Source organism: Taudactylus pleione, unplaced genomic scaffold (assembly GCF_031769625.1).
Source record: "Taudactylus pleione unplaced genomic scaffold, aTauple2 ptg000205l, whole genome shotgun sequence".
In the NCBI taxonomy this organism is placed as follows: Eukaryota; Metazoa; Chordata; class Amphibia; order Anura; family Myobatrachidae; genus Taudactylus; species Taudactylus pleione.
This window is the reverse complement of record NW_028284607.1, coordinates 3,970,070-3,990,787: the sequence shown is the minus strand read 5'-3', so window position 1 is coordinate 3,990,787 and position 20,718 is coordinate 3,970,070. Positions and strand designations below refer to the sequence as shown.

Sequence of the window (20,718 nt, the reverse complement as noted above, 5' to 3'; positions counted from 1 at the left end):
CCGCTTCAGCTGACAGTGTGTTCACCAACAGGTCTTTGCACCTCTGCAGGCTTGTGTCTGCCGGAAAGAGAGACACCACATAGGCTTTAAACCTAGGATCGAGCACGGTGGCCAAAATGTAGTGGTCTGATTTCAACAGATTGACCACCCTGGAATCCTGGCAAAGCGAATGAAGGGCTTCATCCACAAGTCCCACATGCCGAGCGGAATCGCTCCGTCTTAGCTCCTCCTTCACTTTCTCCAGCTGCTTCTGCAAAAGCCTGATGAGGGGAATGACCTGACTCAAGCTGGCAGTGTCTGAACTGACTTCACGTGTGGCAAGTTCGAAGGGCTGGAGAACCTTGCACAACACGGAAATCATTCTCCACTGCGCTTGAGTCAGGTGCATACCCCCTCCTTTGCCTATGTCATAGGTGGATGTATAGGCTTGTATGGCCTTTTGCTGCTCCTCCATCCTCTGAAGCATATAGAGGGTTGAGTTCCACCGCGTCACAACCTCTTGCTTCAGGTGATGGCGGGGCAGGTTCAAGAGTGTTTGCTGGCGCTCCAGTCTTCGGCACGCAGTCGCTAAATGGCGAAAGTGGCCAGAAATTTTTCGGGACACCCAAAGCGTCTCCTGCATGCCCCTGTCGCTTTTCAGAAAATTCTGCACCACCAAGTTTATTGTGTGAGCAAAACATGGGACGTGCTGGAATTTGCCCAGATGTAATGCCCGCACAATATTGGTGGCGTTGTCAGATATCACAAATCCCCAGGAGAGTCTAAGTGGGGTAAGCCACTGGGCGATGATTTCCCTCAGTTTCTCTAAGAGGTTGTCAGCGGTGTGCCTCTTACTGAAACCGGTGATACACAGCGTAGCCTGCCTTGTAACGAGCTGGCGTTTCTGAGATGCTGCTACTGGTGACGCTGCTGCTGTTGCTGCGTAAGGTCATACATCTACCCAGTGGGCTGTCACAGTCATATAGTCCTTAGTCTGCCCTGTTCCACTTGTCCACATGTCCGTGGTTAAGTGGACATTGTGTACAACGGCATTTTTCAGGACACTGAGGACACTTTTCTGACGTTTCTGTACAGTCTCGGTATCGCCTGCCTAGTGAAGTGGAATCTAGACGGGATTTGGAACCGGGGACACACTACCTCCATCAATTGTCTAAATCCCACTGCACTAATGGCGGATACCGGACGCACATCTAACACCAACATAGCAGTCAAGGCCTCAGTTATACGTTTTGCTTCAGGATGACTGCTGTCGTACTTCATCCTCCTCGCTAAGGACTGTTGGAGGGTCAATTGTTTAGTAAAAGTAGTGGTGTTCCTACTTCCTCTCTGGGATGATGAACGACTCCCAGCAGCAGCAACAGCAGCAGCGGCAGCAGTAGGCGTAGCAATGCAGGATCCTCCGGAGGAATCCCGGATAGGAGTCAGTCATGCCAGTGACATGGCCTGCAGGACTACTTCCGATCCTGACTAAGGAGGAAATTGACGAGGAGGGAGTTGACGGTGTGGTTTGCAGGCGCTTGGATACAACAGGACAACGGGATTTAGGTGTCCCTGGACTGCTTACGGTCTTAGCCAAAGTTTCTGAACTTGACAGTAACTTTTTATGAACGCGCTGCAGGTGCCGTATAAGGGAGTATGTTCCTAGGTGGTTGACGTCCCTACCCCTACTTATTTCACCTTTACATATGGTACATATGGCAAGACAGTTGTTGTCCGGATTTGGATAGAAATATTGCCAGACCAAAGAGGTGGAATGTTTGGTCTTCTGCCCAGGCATGACCGTGATGGGCTTTTTCATCCCACGGACAACAACTGTCTCCCCCGGAGCCTGATTTAAACAAACCACATCACCATCAGAATCCTCCTCGCCAACTTCCTCCTCAGCGCCAACTACACCAGTATCCTCATCCTGTTGTACTTCAACAGTGACATCTTCAATTGGCATATCAGCAAGTGGACTGTGGGTGCTCCTTTCAGCACTTGCAGGGGGCGTGCAAATGGTGGAAAGAGCCACCTCTTCCCGTCCAGTGCTGGGAAGGTCAGGCATTGCAACCACCACCACACTTGGACTCTCCTTGGGGATTTGTGATATCTTCTTAGAAAGCACAGTTCTTCGCTGTGCTTTTGCCAGCTTAAATCTTTTGATTTTTTTAGTGGGAGGAGGGCTTCCATCGTCATGTGAAGCTGAACCACTAGTCATGAACATACTAGGGATCGACCTTAGCCGTTCCTTGCCACTCCGTGTCGTAAATGGCATATTGGCAAGTTTACGTTTCTCTTCAGCTGATTTAAATGTTTTATTCAAGGTCATTTTCCTGAACTTTGTCATTTGGGATTGTATGTGCCCTCTATTATGACATTGGGCATCGGCCTTGGCAGACGACGTTGATGGCATGTTATCGTCTATGTCATGACTAGTGGCAGCAGCTTCAGCACTAGGAGGAAGTGGTTCTTGATCTTTCTCTATTTTATTTTTATCGGAGAAAGTTTGGTCCTCCATTTATGTTATATCGATTTGATATATACGTGCGGCTAAACACAGAAAATATTTTTTTATTTTTGCTGGAAAGTAGTGCACTTTGTGGGTTACACCAGCCTTTAAGAAATGAGCCAGCCGGCTCTTTACTTATGGGACACAGGCGCACGCTTGGCGCTGCTCCTTTGTTAATGCACGTGCGGCTACTGCGCACACAATTCACAAACACAGAAAATAATTTTTTTTTTGGTTTGGACTGGAGTGTACTTTGGGGGTTACAGCACCCTTTAACGGTCAAGCCAGCCGGCCCTTTACTTATGACACAGGCGCACGCTTGGCACTACTTTGTTGATGCATGTGCGGCTACTGCGCACACAATTCACAAACACAGAAAATATATTATTTTTTTAGCACTTGGGGGGAGCACCCCTGATGGACAGAGCACCCCCTGGACAACTCTACAGCACCCCTTTAGGACTGGGACACTGCACAGGACTTTGGAGTGGACACAGCCCCTATGGACAACTGACTGCACAACACAGTCCAGCCAGCCCCTATGGACTTTGAAGTAGTGGACACAGCCCCTATTAACAACAGCAGCACAGCACAACACAGCCAGCCCCTATGGACTTTGAAGTAGTGGACAACAGCAGCACAGCGCAGCACAGCACAACACTACTCTGCACTACACTACACTACACTACACAGCCCAGCCAGCCCTAACTCCCACCCTCCCTCTTCACTGTCCACAGCCGAGTGAGAAAATGGCGCCGACGCAGGTACCTTATATAGGATCCAAAACCCGCGACACTCGGAAAGCGGGAAGATGACGTTTTGCCTCGATTTCAGAAACCGAGTCAGGCGGGAAAAGTCGAGCCTGACTCGGATCGGACTCGGATCGGGGGGGCTCGGGGGGGTTCGGATTTCAGAAATCCAAACCCGCTCACCCCTAGTTATCATGTGACAATTAGGGGGCCATTCAAATGTTTAAGCTGGCGGCTGTCAGTACCGGGTGCCTGACGGAGCAATTCAATTGTTGCTCCGTTCAGGTGCGAACAGCTGCTGGCACCAGCATTTCTAATCGCCCCGTCCTAAGGAGGCGAGTACAAATGTGTCTGTGGTTTGGGCACCCTAACCGGGACTTTAGATGGGTTTAGCTGCTATACGCGGCTAAACGCTGACTAATTGGGTGTGACAAGCACAATAATTAATAGGTGCATTAAACAATTGAATTTCTACATTGGGTTCCTATTAATTATCGTGACGCCCAAAACAATTGAATCACCCCCTAAAAACAACTCTCAAAAACATGTATTAGTTGGTATAATACTAGTTGCACCCATCGCCCTAATGGTGTATTACCTGATTCCCACAATCTGACCACAAAGTTTTCCCAGAGTAACAGATATGGGTCCAGTGACATTGATGAAGCCACGTAGTTTTCGGGGTGCGCTTTCTCCCAGATACTGTGCATGAATGTTAATTCCCAAACCTAAGAGGAACATAGAGGTGACAATAAACAATAGTACAGGTAATATGCATGCTATAACATAATTATTGCATTTACTGTATGCAGCTGTATTCTAAATACTCTAAAAATATTCAGTTCTTTCCTTTTAATTTTTATTAGTTCTAATGAAGACCCTAAAGTATTTTAAAAATATTATACATGTATTGTGCATTAATAGCTGTCAGTTATGTTATTCACTAAAAGGGGAAACTTGTCACTTTAGATATGTTACATAAAGGAGTCCACAATTACAGAGATGGGGGAATGTAATAGACTGCGCATTTCTGGTGCATTCTAACTCGCAATGAGTTTCCAGCGACTTGTCTGAGAGTCATGTAATGTACTAGGCAATGATTTAGAAGCAACAGACGTATCTCAGATATGACTCCCATTGATTGGCCGTGAGCTGAAACCCACTACAAACTCGCCAATCCGATGACGACTTCCATTACTTAGGGAATTTTTTATCTCAATCCATTGTAAGCATTGGGTGTTTGGATTTCAAGGCCTGTCATTAGTACCTTGCCGGGATTTGACAGTCGGGAAGCCGGCGGTCGGCATTTCGACTGTCGGCTTTCTGACTGCATCCCGTTTGATTTACACAAGGTTGACCTCATAAGCTCTACATAAGCCTTGTTTGTGCAGATTTCAGTTTGATAGATTTGGGAAGGAGATTGGTGAAGGAGTTTGGTAGCTAGTGCATTTGGTAGTCTTTTGGTGGTTTTAGGTGGCTATTTTTGAGTTATTTGTTTGGTTTATTTTTTATTTTTTTGGTGAATGCATTATGTGTCCGTCTCTCCTGTGTTAATGGTGTGTGAATGCTGCATGCTATGTTCGTGCTGTGGTATTTTTTCAGTGTTTTTTAGCAGAGAATGGGAAGTGAGAGGAGGTAGGAGGTAGATCATAGTGAGAAGGAAGAGGAGGTTGGGGCACTCTAAGAGTTAGTGGAGAAGGGTGGAAAGGTGGGGGTGGAAGTAGAGGGTGAGGAGGAGGCAACTAGTCATTCTGCACCAAAAACTAAGACAGATGTAACATTAGTTTTAGTTAAGAAAAGAATTGTGCCCTGGTGCATAGTATAATGTCAGTGTAAGAGAGCATCCTGGGCACACTGGCACACAAGACATACTGTAGCTGCCCAGTAAGAAAAAGCCCTGACAGTCTGTGTGATTCTCAGGGTAACTCTGTGGGTCATGTCAAGCATAATGTTGAAAATTGCCAAAAGTGCTTCTCCGACATATAAAGGTGCTTGAAGGAGAAACTGGTAGAGGAGCGCAGAGCAGCAGAAGGATTGGCGGAGGACCACCATTGAATACTGAGTTTTGTGTTCATGAGGTAGAGCTGTGCCGGAATATCTCTCCAGAAATCCTCCCTGGCCTTCATGTGATGGACACTGATCGACCACCCTCCTAGACCCAGCCTGGTGAGTAACAAACACTTTTCACTGTAAATGTTTTCTTTATTATGTATGTAGCTAAAGACAATTAGTATTGCGTCGATTTTTGTCTAAATGGTAAAAAAGGTCTCCTTTTACACAATTAAAATTTAGGAAAGGTCACATTTGATCTTAATAAAGAAGCAGAAATTATTGAACATTGTTGTTGTCATGCAAAGAAAAAGACAACTCTGGATGAAACTCAGACAAGGCTCTCTTAAAAGTCCAGTGTTACTGTATCTTTTATTCATGTTTGACATTTTTTCCAGCTGCATCACCAAGATGAAAGGCCCCACAACCCTCAACCTCCACAGGATGATGGATAAATAGCTACTGAGTAATCAGGGCAGCACAGACGGTGTAATGGTTAGCATTACTGCCTCACAGCACAGAGTTCATGGGTTCGATTCCCACTACAGCCCTGTGTGGAGTTTGTATATTCTCCCTGTGCTTGCGTAGGTTTCCTCCCACACTCCAAAAATATACTGGTAGATTAATTGGATCCCAACTAAAATTAACCCTAGTGTGTATGTATGTGTGTTTGCATGTGGTAGGGAGTATAGATTGTTAACTCCACTGGGGCAGGGACTGATGTGAATGGCCAGATATTCTCTGTAAAGCGCTGCGGAATATGTGTGCGCTATATAAATAACTAGTAATAAATAATCCTAAAATTAAAATGGAAAGTAGAAATAACTAAGAAATTTAATAAACTTATGTCCTACAGTAGAAAATAAATGTGTATTAAAATGGCTGGTACAAAATTAACAAATTAGCTATCTGGAAAGAATTACCCTGATGTAAGTAAACAACTATCACAAGTGATTTTCAACTGCTGATCTTTTATTGTGTTAGTTTTATTTTATATATCTGCTGCCATCCAGCATGATTTGGACAAGTGATGAGGCCCCCAAAATGATACATGGATCGTATATGAATTTCATGTAGTTAGAGTTATGAAGAAATTTAATTTGTTTAAAAAGCTTCCCCAAAACAATAAATGTGTCCTAACTTTAGCTTGATGATTGGTGTTCAAAAATTCTGTAAATACATAAATATGTTATGATGAACTTTTTAACTTGGTTGTTGTGGTACACAAACCAAATAAAAATGTGTAGGCACTAATAATGGTCTCCTAGCTTTCAAGACTGTTGTGCTGCCCCACAGTTGCTGCCCCACAGTTGCTGCCTCACAGTTGCTGCCTCACGGTCCCTGCATCCGGCTAGCATGGAGCCTGCAATGTCTCCCTGCAGCCACTATCATTGCTAAAGTGCTGCCCGTAGCATCCTCTGGATTCTCCAGACATGCACAATGCAGCTTGCTGTACCTGTAGAGCCCCACCTCCCCCTCCCCCCAAGAGGGAAACCAAGTTTATTCTAGATGAAAAGATGCATCTGGCACAGATCCTGGGCTTGATTTTGAGTCAGATGCAAAGTTGCTTAAAGTGTGAGATGCCGCAAAAGCCAGATTTTTGTCCTTATGTGGATGCGAGTATCCGCACAACTTGAAGAAGGAAGCCAAACTGCATAGTATCGGCACATGTTAGGTGCATGAGATCTGTCAGAAACAGGCTTCCCTTTGCTGTACGACACTCCCATGACACTCCCATGAGATGGAACTCTTGTGTCCAGCTGTAACATTGCTGCCCAGAAACGTCCAATACACGATCAGAGAAATCCAGACAAGATCCATCTGATTCACCAGGATATATGCTAAGATGCGTAAATTTGCCACTGCACATGAACAGTTTGTTAAAACATGCTATTTGTGGCCATATATGGAGCTGCGTGTGACCTAGAATTAGGCTCTTTAAGTGGGCCCAGGTTGTGGAGTGTGTTAATAGAGTGTCTGTTGTTTCACGAGTTATTTTGGTGCATTTGTAGCAAGTTTTGCTGACTATTACATATGGCGAGTTGTATGAGTAACATATAGAGGATGATTTGCATGACGGCGAGATTGATTGAGGCTTAAATCTGGCAAATTTGGCTGTAGTCACATTCTATGAAATGTTCAGGAAATATGCTTGAATAGCGCCAGGTTCCAAAAATAGTTACCTATTACATTTCCCCTGAAATTTGCTGTTGTAGTAAATTAGGGTGTTATTGTCACCCCTCAAAATAATATTGTATTATCTCACAATAAGACGGTCTCTCTAAACTGGCCATAGACTGCATGATAGTAAGGGGGAGCAATGGGATGATAATCTAAGCATCTCCATGCACTGCACAATGTATAGAGGCGATCTCCATTCACTACATAATGTTGGCTGAAAGACTGTCAGGTGGATCGAACAGGTTTGATAACCAATCAGATTGTAAGCTATTATCATTCAGGTTCAAACACTGAAATATAATCAGTCAAACCAGTCATTTGGTTGGCTGGTTTGCACAATTATCATGCACTGTATGGCCAGCTTTACTCTGGACATGGTCAGATAATTGTTTCATGACCAAATTGGACTCACACTCTTGTGTGGCTGATAAATGATTGGTTCTGACTGATAAAACAGTGATTGGGCAGGTTTGAAAACCAGGCCATTTGAAATGCACTCACTTTGCATAACTGCTGACTAATTGGTTATAATTATACAGTTTTGCCAATGTTTCATTATTGTGCTGAATAAATACACCAACACATATTCATCTTCAGGCTTTATTTAAAACTAGTGACCAACCCCAGCTTTGCATGGAGCAATTTCAATTCGCCACAGTCCCCTTCATCTCATAACAACCTATATCATGTCACTACAGTCCTCTGCATCTCACAATAGCCGCCTGCATCTAACAACAGCATCCTGCGTCTTACTCCTGCCATGGGCTCCTACCGGGCTACTGTGTCTGCATCAGGGTTTGTTGGAGCCTGTCTATCACTCTCTATCTGCCTCAGACGTGATGGTGCTGAGTCCCTGACACCCTCCCCTCCCCTCGCTAGGCTGTTGCTAACCAACAGGAGACATTGCTATCTCTGATTGGCTCTCACTGTCTCAGAGAGCCAGTTAGAGCGCAGCCCTCAACCTTGCCGCAGCAGCAGCAGTCAGTCACACTCACACACACACACACACACACACACACACACACACACACACACACACACACACACAGCACAACAGTTTTTTCTGTGACTTGCTTAATTCCAAGCCTCAGTTTCAGATGCTGTCTTGCTTTCAGAACCATGGCTAGCTCCTATGCAGCAGCAGCATCTCACTGCTCGCCTCCCTTTTGTAACTAATGAATGGTTCACATAGCGATCCCCCTTTGCCTAGGGAGGGGACTTGCTTAATATGGCCACCCCCACAGGATGGGGGTAATTCAGGTCAATGTAGATGGCGATGTGGGTGAGTAACAGCCGAGTAATGTCATCCACCTAGGGCTGAAGCATAAGAAACAGGCAGTGTGGCAAGTGGCAAGTAAGTTTCCTCTTTGGAGGGGGTGTCCGGCAGAGATTGGAAGATTAAAACCGGTATCATCCCCTCCCTAGGCAAAGGACGATCGCTGTGTGGCCGGGTTTAGGGCAACGTTATCACAAAGTGCGGCACTAACCCAAGCAACCAACCAGTCACTCTAACCAGGAATCCCTGCTCTGATATCCCGTAGCCTCCAACCTGAAGACACCCCGGGCAACGAGGCATCTCCCTGCTAGCACCAACGGACTGGCACTTAGGGGCGAGTGACGGGAAGCTGTTACTCACCCACATCCCCCATCTACATTGACCTGAATTACCCCCATCACAACCTGAGGGTGGCCATATTAAGCAAGTTTTCTATTCAACCATATTAGTGACTATGGGCCTGATTCAGACCCTCTCGCAAGCCGCTGCTCACTCATCCCTGGCCAATGTTATGCAGTTACACATGCATCGTAGTGCGCAAACTAGTCCGAGTGATCGGGAAGCATGCGCTCGCCCAGCAGAGACAGCCCAGCTGAATGAATGACAGGTCAAGGCGTCACTGGCCACTGGAAACGGGGGAGTGGAGGTGCGAACGTAGGCGTGCCTGAGCAACTTAACGCCGGTTACACGTCACCTGGTTGAATTCTACACTGAAGTGCTCGCAGTGCTTGCGACAAGGTTTGCACAAGAGCAAACCTAGTCAACCTCAAGAGCTGCGAGCACATCCGATGGTGCTCGATGTACCAATGTTTTCATGCACTTCCAGGAGATGACGTGCGCAAGTGGGCATCTTATGAATGGCTGGTGGGTATCTGCATACACAAAGTGATCACACACAAAGACATAGTGGGCGTTGCTAATGCCTTGCCGTGCGATCGCCTGCCTTGCTGGACGTGCGCTGGATATGCATACGCTGGGAGCGTGCGACCGCATCTAGCGAGAGGCTCTGAATCGGGGCCTATGTGCGATCACCGCTGACCTAACAGCAGTAATAGTGCGATTTACACTGTTACATATGTACATTAATCAGACTCATTTATAGTAGCTCTATTGATTTTATTGTGTGTATAATATCAATTATTTCATATCCATATTCTTTAGTAAAATTGATTGATTGACCTTTTTTCTTCAACAGCATTATATTTAAGCACTCATTAATAACATCTAATACACTTGTACAGGTTGAGCGCAGTACCCCTATTGTTTCTTTAATGTCCAAAGAGAGACTGGCAGGAAATGGGGGAATGTAATAGACGGCGCATTTCTGGTGCATTCTAACTCGCAATGAGTTTCCAGCGACTTTTGTCTGAGAGTCATGTAATATACTAGGCGATGATTTAGAAGCAACAGGCGTATCTCAAATATGACTCTCATCAACTGGCCGTGGGTGGAAACCCATGACAAACTCGCCAATCCGATGACGACTTCCATTATTAAGGCATTTTATATCTCAATCCATTGTAAGCATTGGGTGTTTGAATTGCACAATGTTGACCTCCTAAGCTCTACATAAGCCTTGTTTGTGCAGATTTCACTTTGATCGCTTTGGGAAGGAGATTGGTGAAGGAGTTTGGTGGGTAGTGCATTTGGTAGTCTTTTAGGTGGTTTTAGGTGGCTATTTTTGTGTTATTCATTTGGTTTATTTTAATTTTTTTTGGTGTATGCCTTATGTGTCCATCTCTCCTGTGTTACTGGAAAGTTAAGTACGAGCTGCACACCCGTCACTAGGTTTATCCCTTCAGTGTGCATCTATCTACTATTTAACCATAAAATCTTGAAATAAGCACCTGAATTTACAGTATTTGACTTTGCACAAACCTGCATAAAAGCCACAAAGGAAACGTCCAACCATAACCAGTTCGAAATTACCAGCAGTCTGGCTGAGACTCGTGAGCAGAGTGCTGACCATTGGCAGTATTGCACTACATAACTGACACTTCTTTCTGTAATAGATACATAGCCATTGTACTAGCTTAGCCAACAATACATTGGTATTAGGCAGTTAAAGTGATTCTGTAGTAGAATAATACTTTTTCCACAACATATGACAACTGTTTAATTAACATGGAACTAAGGACTTTATTCAGAGATGGGCAGAATTGCAAACCCACACACAAGCGGCTGTGCAATACCGTCCATCTCAAATGAAAATGCAGGAGGTGTCAAGGTACATTATCATAGTTGCTTGCAGCACCGGTAAAAAAGGGGGCGTGGACTTGCAGGTAGGAGACGTGGCCCAAACCCCCGTTTCTGTCCACTCCGGGAGTCCGGAGATGCTGACTGCCCCCGGGGACCAGCCTGTGTGAAGTACCTGCTCCCTCACTGTGTCAGGAGCCGAGTGCTGCACGTAATGCTACACTGCAGCACCCGGCTCCTGTCACTGAGGAGTCGGCATCTTGGTGTCACCCCTCAGCGGCCCCCCTTGTGACGCTACTGATTGACATTCAGGGAGCATTTGTGGGACGTAATGGGGAGTGGTAGAGGTGATCCCATACGCAGTGAAAGTTGGTCCGGCGTCTTACTACCGGCGGCCATTCTGCATGACCACATGGCTACTTGGAAGTCTGATTATTAAAGGATCCGTTTATGATGCTACGTCTTTGTATGCAAATATTTTGATTTGTAAAGCAGCAGGCGGACGTCTCAATACATTCCTTGGTGTCTGCGTCATTTGCATAGTTTCGCAAAGCATCTCTGTATGGGATCGCAGCAGCAGCAGCATTAGTGTACATCTGAATCAGGCCATATATCCATATTAGATCTATAGAAGTGGGTAATGCTGGGTACACACTGGCTGACATATCGGACATTCAATTGAACGGCCGATATATTGTGTGTGCATTGGCCAGTGTATTCCAGTGATATGTTGTGAACGACATTGTTACACAGACATAACGCGTTGGCTGTGCTGCACAGCCGATGCCCAATATATCTGCCCGTACACTTGCTGTATGGGCCGGTAGTGATTGACAGCTCAACTGGGCGGGCACATAAATGCCTGCCCAGTTGTGACATCACTCACGACGAATCGAGCTGTCTATATGCCAGGGCCGGATTAAGGCTTGTGGGCGCCCTGAGGCAACTAAATTGTGGGGGCCCCCACCAAGCCACATAGAGTCTACTCCCCCCAACCCACCCACCACACGGAGCCTAATCCTACTACCCCCACGTGTGTGTTAAACATGCACACACACACACATATATATATAATATATATGTAGCAAACATATACAGTATATAATATATATGACATACTAACACACACATATAGTATGCACACACATAAACACATACAAACAAACATTTACATACACAGTATACACACACTAACACATATACACATTAACACATGCATAAACATATATACACACATACTGTATATACAATAGCACATTCACATATATACTCACATACTGTATATACAATAGCACATACACATATATACACACAAACACAGGGCCTGATTCAGACCCGCTCGCAAGCGGGTCAATGGTGGTCCAGTGTGCACGCGCGAGTCCCGGAGCGAGCGCAAAAAGCACTCTCTCCGTGGCTCACTACAAAAGGGGCGGCTGTCGTTTTGTAGGCATGGCGGGGGGGGGTGGCTTCACAAACGTATGTGTTCCCAGTGATGTCGGTGGAAGAGATTCCAGCTCTATTAGAGCCAGAAGCTCTCTGGGGCTTGCAGCCACGAGACCCTACCACAAGGGTCTCATCGCAAGCCCGATGGTCGCGATGGTCTTGACCATCACGACCATCATCCTGGCCACTCGCAATAGCTGTGGGTGGTCACCCACAGCTATGCGAGCGGCCAGGAGGGCGCTCCAAAAACAAAAAAACACCACCCTGATTCAGAGCGAGCGCTCTTTCAGAGCGTCTGGCTCTGAATCATGGCTACAGTACACAGACACTTACCTGTATCCAGCAGCTGTAGGTTGCTAATGGGCCAGGCACCTCACATCATTAGGCTCCACCCCTCGTGGTATAATGCCACAAGTCACGGGTGATATGGGGGTGGGTTTTGTCGTATTGGCTCCACCCCCATTGTGGCCAGTAAAGAGGGGAATTGGTCCATCAGGGGGGGGGGGTTTCTAGGTACTCAGAAACCTTGTATCCAGTGTGAAATGTGGGGGCCCCTCTGTGTGTGGGGGCCCCGGGACGACCTCCCCTGTCGCCCCCCCTCCCTTAATCCGGCCCATATGTTCTGCACAGTCTGCAGATATATCTGCAGATCAGTCTATCTGCAGATATATTGGTCAGGTGTGTACCCACCTTAAGACAGACTGTCATTTTAGAAAAGCTTTGTCTACTTTGAAAGTCATTCATGTTGCTCATGGAGAGCTGACATGTTACTGTAAAGTCCTTTCCTCATCTTAAGTCACTGGAATCATTCCCTGTAAACACAGCACAAGAAGCCAAAGGGATTGTGCAACTTAAAAAAAATGTTTTAATCTATTTACAATCTTTATATAGCCAATGGAATGTTTTAATATATTTAATATCTTTATGTAGCCCATGGGATTTTCCAGTGGTGTATACAGAATTATGCACTTTGCTGCATCAACTTGAATAGCTTCACTAAAGTCAGCTGTAGAGTATAACAAGTTTGCAAGAGGTTCGTCCATTAAGCTACAATCACATTCTAGATTTCTATTCATGAATTCTACAAATAGAATCCCCAAATGAAGTATGATTTGTAAATTAATGATTATTCTGCTGCTTCCTTGTAGTAAGATAAACATATATTAGAAGTTACTGTTACTAAACTATTGTTACAGCATTATTGCTGAACTCTGCAAAACAGTTACCTTTAATTCTGCAAATAAGTTGATATATTTACATTTTGCTTTTCAACTAAGACATAACACAAACATGAATTAAAAATGTACAGTATAAGTAGTTATGAATTTGGGAATATGAATTTGAAAATCAAGAAATTTAAAGTTTGTGACTTGATCATTTGGAGATTTATCACATTTCAATAACATATATTCCCTCTTACACTTACTTCCCAAAACGCCCAATCAGGTACCCAGAGGCCAATGATCCAATTAGACCCCCAATGCTGAACATAGAAACCACCAAAGACCATATCAAGGTAAGTTTTTCGTCTGTTATTGAAGTCTGGTACCTTTCCACCCATGTGTTATTTATGAACTGTTTGATGAACTAAAATGGAAATATCCAAAATATATTTGGTCAGTATTCAGTAAATTGCATGATAATACCAGTGAAGAGAAATGTAATTCTCTGATTGCAGACTTGATGGGAGTATTTTCAGAGTATAGGCTAGTTTTTATTTTTAATCTTTCCGTCACTTTACTAATGGGTATTAGTTCTGATGTAGGATTTTGTGTGTCACTCACCGGAGATGGAGAGTTCAGCACAGACAGATGGAAACCATACTGAAATGTACCGCCAATGCCCAACACAAAGGTCATCAGAAATAGGCCCCTGTAATGTACCTGGCACAATGGTATAAGAGAGAAAGTTTGTAGATACAAGTATGATACAAATTTCTACAGCATCCAGGAGTATAAGTAACAGGGAATCGAAAAACACGGGAAGCCCCAAAAATACATTGAATCCATTCCTGAAACAATTCTAAGTGTGAAATAGACTATGGAACATGTATATCAGTGCTAGTTGGAAAAAAAAAATCTCTATACATGTAAGTAAAAATTAGCAGTACGAAAATAAACTAGAAAGTGTACAGATTTAGAGGTTAATAACTTCCGTTCCAAAAATGTAAATATTACTGCTGTTACCACAAGATGCAATAAATGTTAAACATCTGACTCCTGATCATTTGGAATAGTCATAGAGAACAATCTGTTGTTGTTATTGTTATTATTACCAGTTATTTATATAACGCACACATATTCCACAGCACTTTACATTACAACCTCAATTGAATACAAAGGCCTAAAATGATAATGATAGTAGAGTATGATGTAGATTACTCACCAGTTCTGAAAATATAGCAGACATTTGTATTGCTTTTTATGAAGCCTTTCTCTTCTGAAATAGTCTGATTTATTCTTACCAATGGCAGTTTGATTAACCTAAAAGGTGATGGGAGATCCAGCTACCTGGTAGCTATAGGCTATGACTAAGTAGAACAAGCCAAAGAGAAGGTTTTATGCAACTATTACTGTACCTGGCAATGACACAGAGGGAGTTGGTTTATGACAAAACATTAACGGCTTATACACAAAAAATGTCAGGTAATCAGTGAACCAAAAACTCTGCAAAGTAATTACAACATTGCAGAAATTCAGATCCACTGTCCAAAATTAAACAGTAGACAATGATATTTACTATAGTTCTTGTGAGATCAAACCAGTTCTGTGCCAAATCTGAATCAATATTTTCGCTATGAAAAAAAGTGACATATACATTGAATTATGGCTATCAGTACAATCTACTTTATAAAGGACTGTAGGAAAAATTCTTACATTCTGCATGGCAGTCTGAATTTAATTGGAAACATCCCAGTTCAACCTTCTTGAACATTTGGTTGAACCAATACTAAAAATATTGTTATTTATTTTTTAGTTTGACTATGATGGTGTGCATTTATAGCTGTTTGAATAGCTATTTTAAGCCTAAGGGCCTGATTTAGAGACGGATACAATGCAAATATTTTCACACAACGAGGGATTGTTTGCTATTGTACATAAGTGATTGCATTAAGATTACTCTTGTGCATAGGAATCACTTGCAAAATGAGTGAAAGGTAGTCAGTGTTTGTGGGTGTTAATGGGGGGGCAGGGGTTAGAAAACAACAGGCGTGCCTGACCGTTTAAACGCTATTTCATGGGCGTGCATAAATGCAGCATGAGATCTTTCTGCGTGTCAGTAGAGCTGCAGTATTTGCGGCTGGTCATAGTTGCCTTAAGGCCCCCATACATCAGAGACGGATCGCCACGATGCGGCGATCCAGAGTTGCTGGGTCGGCGGATTGGTGAATTTTCACAGATTTGCCCATCACGGTCAAAAATGATCGTGATGGACAGATCGGTGAAATTTAACATGTAGAATTCCACCGATCCTGCGACGGATCGCGGAACATCGATGTCCGCCGGTCGTCATTTCTGAACGGTGGATCGGCGTTTCTGATTGGATTGCGGCGATCCATCTCTGATGTACGGGGGCCTTTACATGCTGCGTGACTGCATGATGTACGTTGATGTTATTGATGTTTCTGCTGTTGCACATCTTCGGACGGATATCAGGAGGCAGCAGTGGGCGTCCCTATGCTCTGGTACTGTTTGGAATGCATTAGCATATTTTATCAATGGCGACCCATAAGAGATTGCAGTTGCGATTGCATTAGTGTCTCTCTCTGAATCAGGCCCTAAGTTCAACATTTGCAGCTTGCACATAGAAAACATCAAACCATAATATGTATTCACTATCTGTTAAAATTGAAATGGAACATTTTATAGGCTTACTCATGTTTCAATACCTTTTTTTTTGGAGATATTAGCTCACATCATGGGGCTGATTCAATTACCTGCAATGCGTCTCGTCTCGCAAGTAATTATATGCTGCAATTACGGCAGCTCCGAACTCATACCTTTTAGTTGCTGGCCCCATTTGGGCGCATTCCAAAAAATGCCAGTCTGGGGCAATATTGGCCCTCAAGGGGGGTGAGTTCAGCTGCTGTTGCCGGTGTTTATACATCATTGCAATGGCAACTCGCCCCCTTCACAGCTAATTGAATTGACCCCTTTAAGTCTATCTAAAGTTCTAGAATATATTGCATTTAGTGCAATTTGTTAAACTTTAGAACTGATGCGATAAACCAGTCTGAGTACCACTTTGGAACAATTGCAAATATCAATTCTCTATACTAGATAAAGGAATTGAGACCAAATAATACTGTAGAATTATATCAATATTATATCAAATAACGTTTTCATATCTGCTGATTCATTCACCTGCAAGAAAATAAACAGATAGAAGTGAACCAGCTTCTAACATTTAGCCATCATTTTCTGGCTTTGTGACCACGTTCCTGTTGAAGGCATCCAATTGTGCTTGTGACAGAATCTCTTAGATGCTAGGAGTGTGATTTATAGCTCTAGTCTTTTTTTCTATTTACTGTAACTCTTCTAAAAGTACCAGAATACACATGGGTGCTAGTAAATGCTAGAACTAAAACTGGGCATCCACTATACAATTATCTGTCAGATAATTACACAGACGGTGTAATGGTTAGCATTACCGCCTCACAGCACTGAGGTCATGAGTTCGATTCCCACCACTATGGCCTTATCTGTGCGGAGTTTGTATATTCTCCCTGTGCTTGCGTGGGTTTCCTCCGGGTACTCTGGTTTCCTCCCACACTCCAAAAATATACTGATAGGTTAATTGGCTCCCAACACAAATTAACCCTAGTGTGTATGTATGCGTGTGAGCATGTGATAAGTAACATAGAATGTAAGCTGTATAAAGATGTATAAAGCGCTGCGGAATATGTGTGCGCTATATAAATAACTGGTAATAATAATAATAATAGATATCTGTCCAATCTGGCTGGTTGGAATGAAAACCTGGTAATGTATGGGAGCAAATGACAGTCATCCATTTGCTCACAAACACTGGAAAATAGAGAAAAATTGACAATTTTTTTGTCATTTTTTCAGTGTATAAAACCATATGATCAATTTTCATTTGCTCCCATACATTACCAGGTTTTCATTCCAACCAGCCAGATTGGACAGATATCTGACAGAAAATTGTATTGTGGATGCCCAGCTTAACTGTTGTTCGCATCATTATATAATAACCTTCCCCCGTTATAAATACATTATAGATACAAATTAAATAGCCTTGACTCCCTAATAAAATATGTTACCATTGCCTCCTTACTAATTATTCCCCCCAAAATGAAGTTAATGTTGGCTTGGAAATATATACTTATCTTATGTTTTTCCTGGCCAGATAGCTCATACAGAGGCTGATTTGGAGACAGATGCATCGGCATATAACCTTCTGTGTGGCTACATATTTGTACTTTCTTTAATATTCAAATGTGACAATCTGCGTTGGTGTGTTGGAAGCCTGTATGACTGAATACTCTAAGCCTATCCTGCTAAGGGTCTGTATACACAGCTATCATCGTTATCATTTAAGTCTCCGCCAGCCCCATGCTTGGTGTAAATTATCCATCTGAAAAGGAATTGGATTACTACCACTACATGGATGCAACAACATTTTAATACATGCCCAGAAGTCACCATTGACAGTTCTATGAAATTCCTGCACCTTATCTTGCAGATCACGTAGCCCATTTATACATATCAAAATCCGCCCTTTATGTTCCTGAACACTATTTCACAGACCATGAACTACAAATGTATGTCTCCACCTCTCTAGGCCTGCATTTAGCAGATCAAAGTAGAAGGGGTGACTACTCTCCAGAATGATAGGAGACACGTAAGGTCCTACCAGGGGTTGCACCTCAGAGTGCACAGTGGGCACCTGGAAGTGATCTATTTCCCCCATCAAGTACTGGCTGAGCTGAGGACCAGGCTTTGCGCCTGGTGCTGAGACTGAAGTAGAGGAGAGTTAGGGGAAAGAATACTGGGGTGATGTGCAGGTTTTGGCTACCTCACCCCATTACACTTCAGTGTCCATGGAAGGCCTATTCCATCGGGGCACCCTTCTTCTTCCTCTTCCCTTCTTCTTCCCAGCAACAGGCACCGTGGCATCTACTGACAGAGAATGAGAAAATGTTAGTGTGCGCTTCCTTTCCCTTCACCCTAATGATAACTTAGGGATGTGGCTTAACAATGTTATTAGTAAGCAAGCAAGCCACATTTCGTGATTTGTGTACAATATAATGCAGAGTGTCGGTTTGTATCATGGAGTCAATAAATATGTAAACAAATACAAAGACCCCCATATTTATTGCTTACTGCTGTATAAAATAAATGTGAATCTTTGATGCATTAGTTTAATGGAAATGACAAATAAATAATGCCACTTAATATAATTCAGTATTTTCACTCTAAAGAATTAAGTACTATCAGCTGGAGGGGTCAATGTACAAACAGCAAGCGATGGTCATTTTAATCATCATCAGGTATCTCTCTCTACACCAGCCATCATGTACCTACCTGCTTGGATAATATATAACCAGCTATTCCAAATTTCTGTACCGATATGATACACCTTAAATAAACAAAGCTTACAGTCAAACTCAATCTGCATTTATTACTGGCAACAATTGAATAATATCCTTCTAAATTCAATAAGAAAATGTCATTGGATCTAGTTCACAATACTATTGAAGTGATAAATCCTTTAAGATTGGACGTCAAAACACTTATGGACTCAGTGTATCTGCAATTCAATTTAGCATAGTGTCAAATGGATTCCATGAAATATCTGGTGTCATTGGGTATTCAAAAATGGTTAGACATGCACCTATTGCTATTCGGGGATTAATTGAATTACACCTTACAAATGTCTGGATATAGTTAGGTGAGATGTAATATAATAAGTCATAAGCATCGGATACATAATACGAATCCCTGCATATCACATTATTGTAATAGCATCCAGTGGTTTGCTTATTCAAGGATAGAATCACCTTACAGTATAGTTAGTTTCCCACTTTTCCCTCTAATCTTTGCGTTGGCGATTGAAGCGCTGGCTGCGAAAATTCAGACACCATTCTGGGTCCTGAGATAAGGGGTGTTCGCCATAAGATTAGCTTATTTACTAAAGATATTTTGTTATGTTTATTAAATCTGGAGGAGTCTTTACCAGCCTTACACTTTGTTTTAACTTCCTATACAGAGGTTTCCTTTTATAAATTGTATACTACAAAGACTGAAGCCCTCCCGCTTAATGTTGCTCCAGAAATGTTGAGTACATTTTGAGCTAATTATAAATATTCGTGGCGGTTTTGTTTGTTAACTTGTCTGGGAATTCGCTTAGCTAGAGAAGAGGATATTATTGATTGTACTTATATCCCATTACTTTGAGGAGCTCCCAAAAGATTGGATGATCCATGAAGTATCCTTGTTGGGGAGGGTCGCAGCGGCCAAAATGTCACTCCGTAAACTTTTGTACCTCTACCGAGCAATTCCTAGATTACATCTGCCATATATATGTAATAAATTCTATAAAGAAAAAGATTTTATTTGAAATGGGAGTAAGCCAGTAAATTGCAAGAGGTGCTCTTTCATTACCCAAGCTAGAGGGGGGAGTGGCATTTCCTGACTTAGAAAAATACCAATATGTTTGTTTGTTTGTTAAATCAGGCTAGGGATTGGTTTGAGATGACATTTCCCAAATCCTGGGCTGTCACTTTTTTCCCCAGTGGTTTAATATGGCTACCCAGTGCTATGAAAACTTTAGGGCCTAGTCTTTCCAAGGCTATCAACACTACAGTGATTTGAATACTTGTGGAATTGTTATGCTTCTGTTGTGTAATATGCATTCAGGACTTATTCCTCTCTGTGTACCCCTCTGTGTTCCTCTTTTCTTTTCTGTAAACCATTTTTCAATTTTCAAAATTCAATATTTAATATTTTGGAACAAAACCACAAAAAAATAGCACTTGGCTTGGAAATGAATTGTCTAAGATTCTATCATGTAAGGTACATATTAAAGTCTATCGTCCAATGTGATCTGTTCAACTTTTTTAGTTATGGATAAATAGTATTTAGACTGTAAAAACCACTGTTTAGATCCCGCACAGATATAAATATTAGTACTTTTGCAAATCCAGAGAAATAGTGTGTTCTTTGTTAGACCTATGGAACTCCTTAGTGTCCTTAATTCCTCCAATTGGTAGGTAGATTCTATTCCTGTAGGTGCTCCCAGATCATCTTCTGATACTACAACATAATCTATCACAAAAGAAAAGAGAAGATATGCTGGTCTTGTGCACC

General features: G+C 42.9%; 1 protein-coding gene across 1 annotated transcript in view; it reads right to left on the bottom strand.

The window, feature by feature from the left end:
* LOC148517975 (solute carrier family 2, facilitated glucose transporter member 11-like) overlaps nucleotides 1-14,847 on the bottom strand; it is a 38,576-nt gene extending 23,729 nt beyond the window's left edge. The window contains exons 1-5 of the mRNA XM_088477955.1: nucleotides 14,771-14,847; nucleotides 14,170-14,268; nucleotides 13,812-13,972; nucleotides 10,625-10,749; nucleotides 3,839-3,968 (exon numbers count right to left, since the gene is read on the bottom strand). Coding sequence (XP_088334081.1) covers nucleotides 3,839-3,968; nucleotides 10,625-10,749; nucleotides 13,812-13,972; nucleotides 14,170-14,268; nucleotides 14,771-14,794 — 539 coding nt within the window. The 5' untranslated portion in view covers nucleotides 14,795-14,847. The remainder of the gene's footprint in view (nucleotides 1-3,838; nucleotides 3,969-10,624; nucleotides 10,750-13,811; nucleotides 13,973-14,169; nucleotides 14,269-14,770) is intronic.
* Between the last annotated feature and the right edge of the window lie 5,871 nt (nucleotides 14,848-20,718).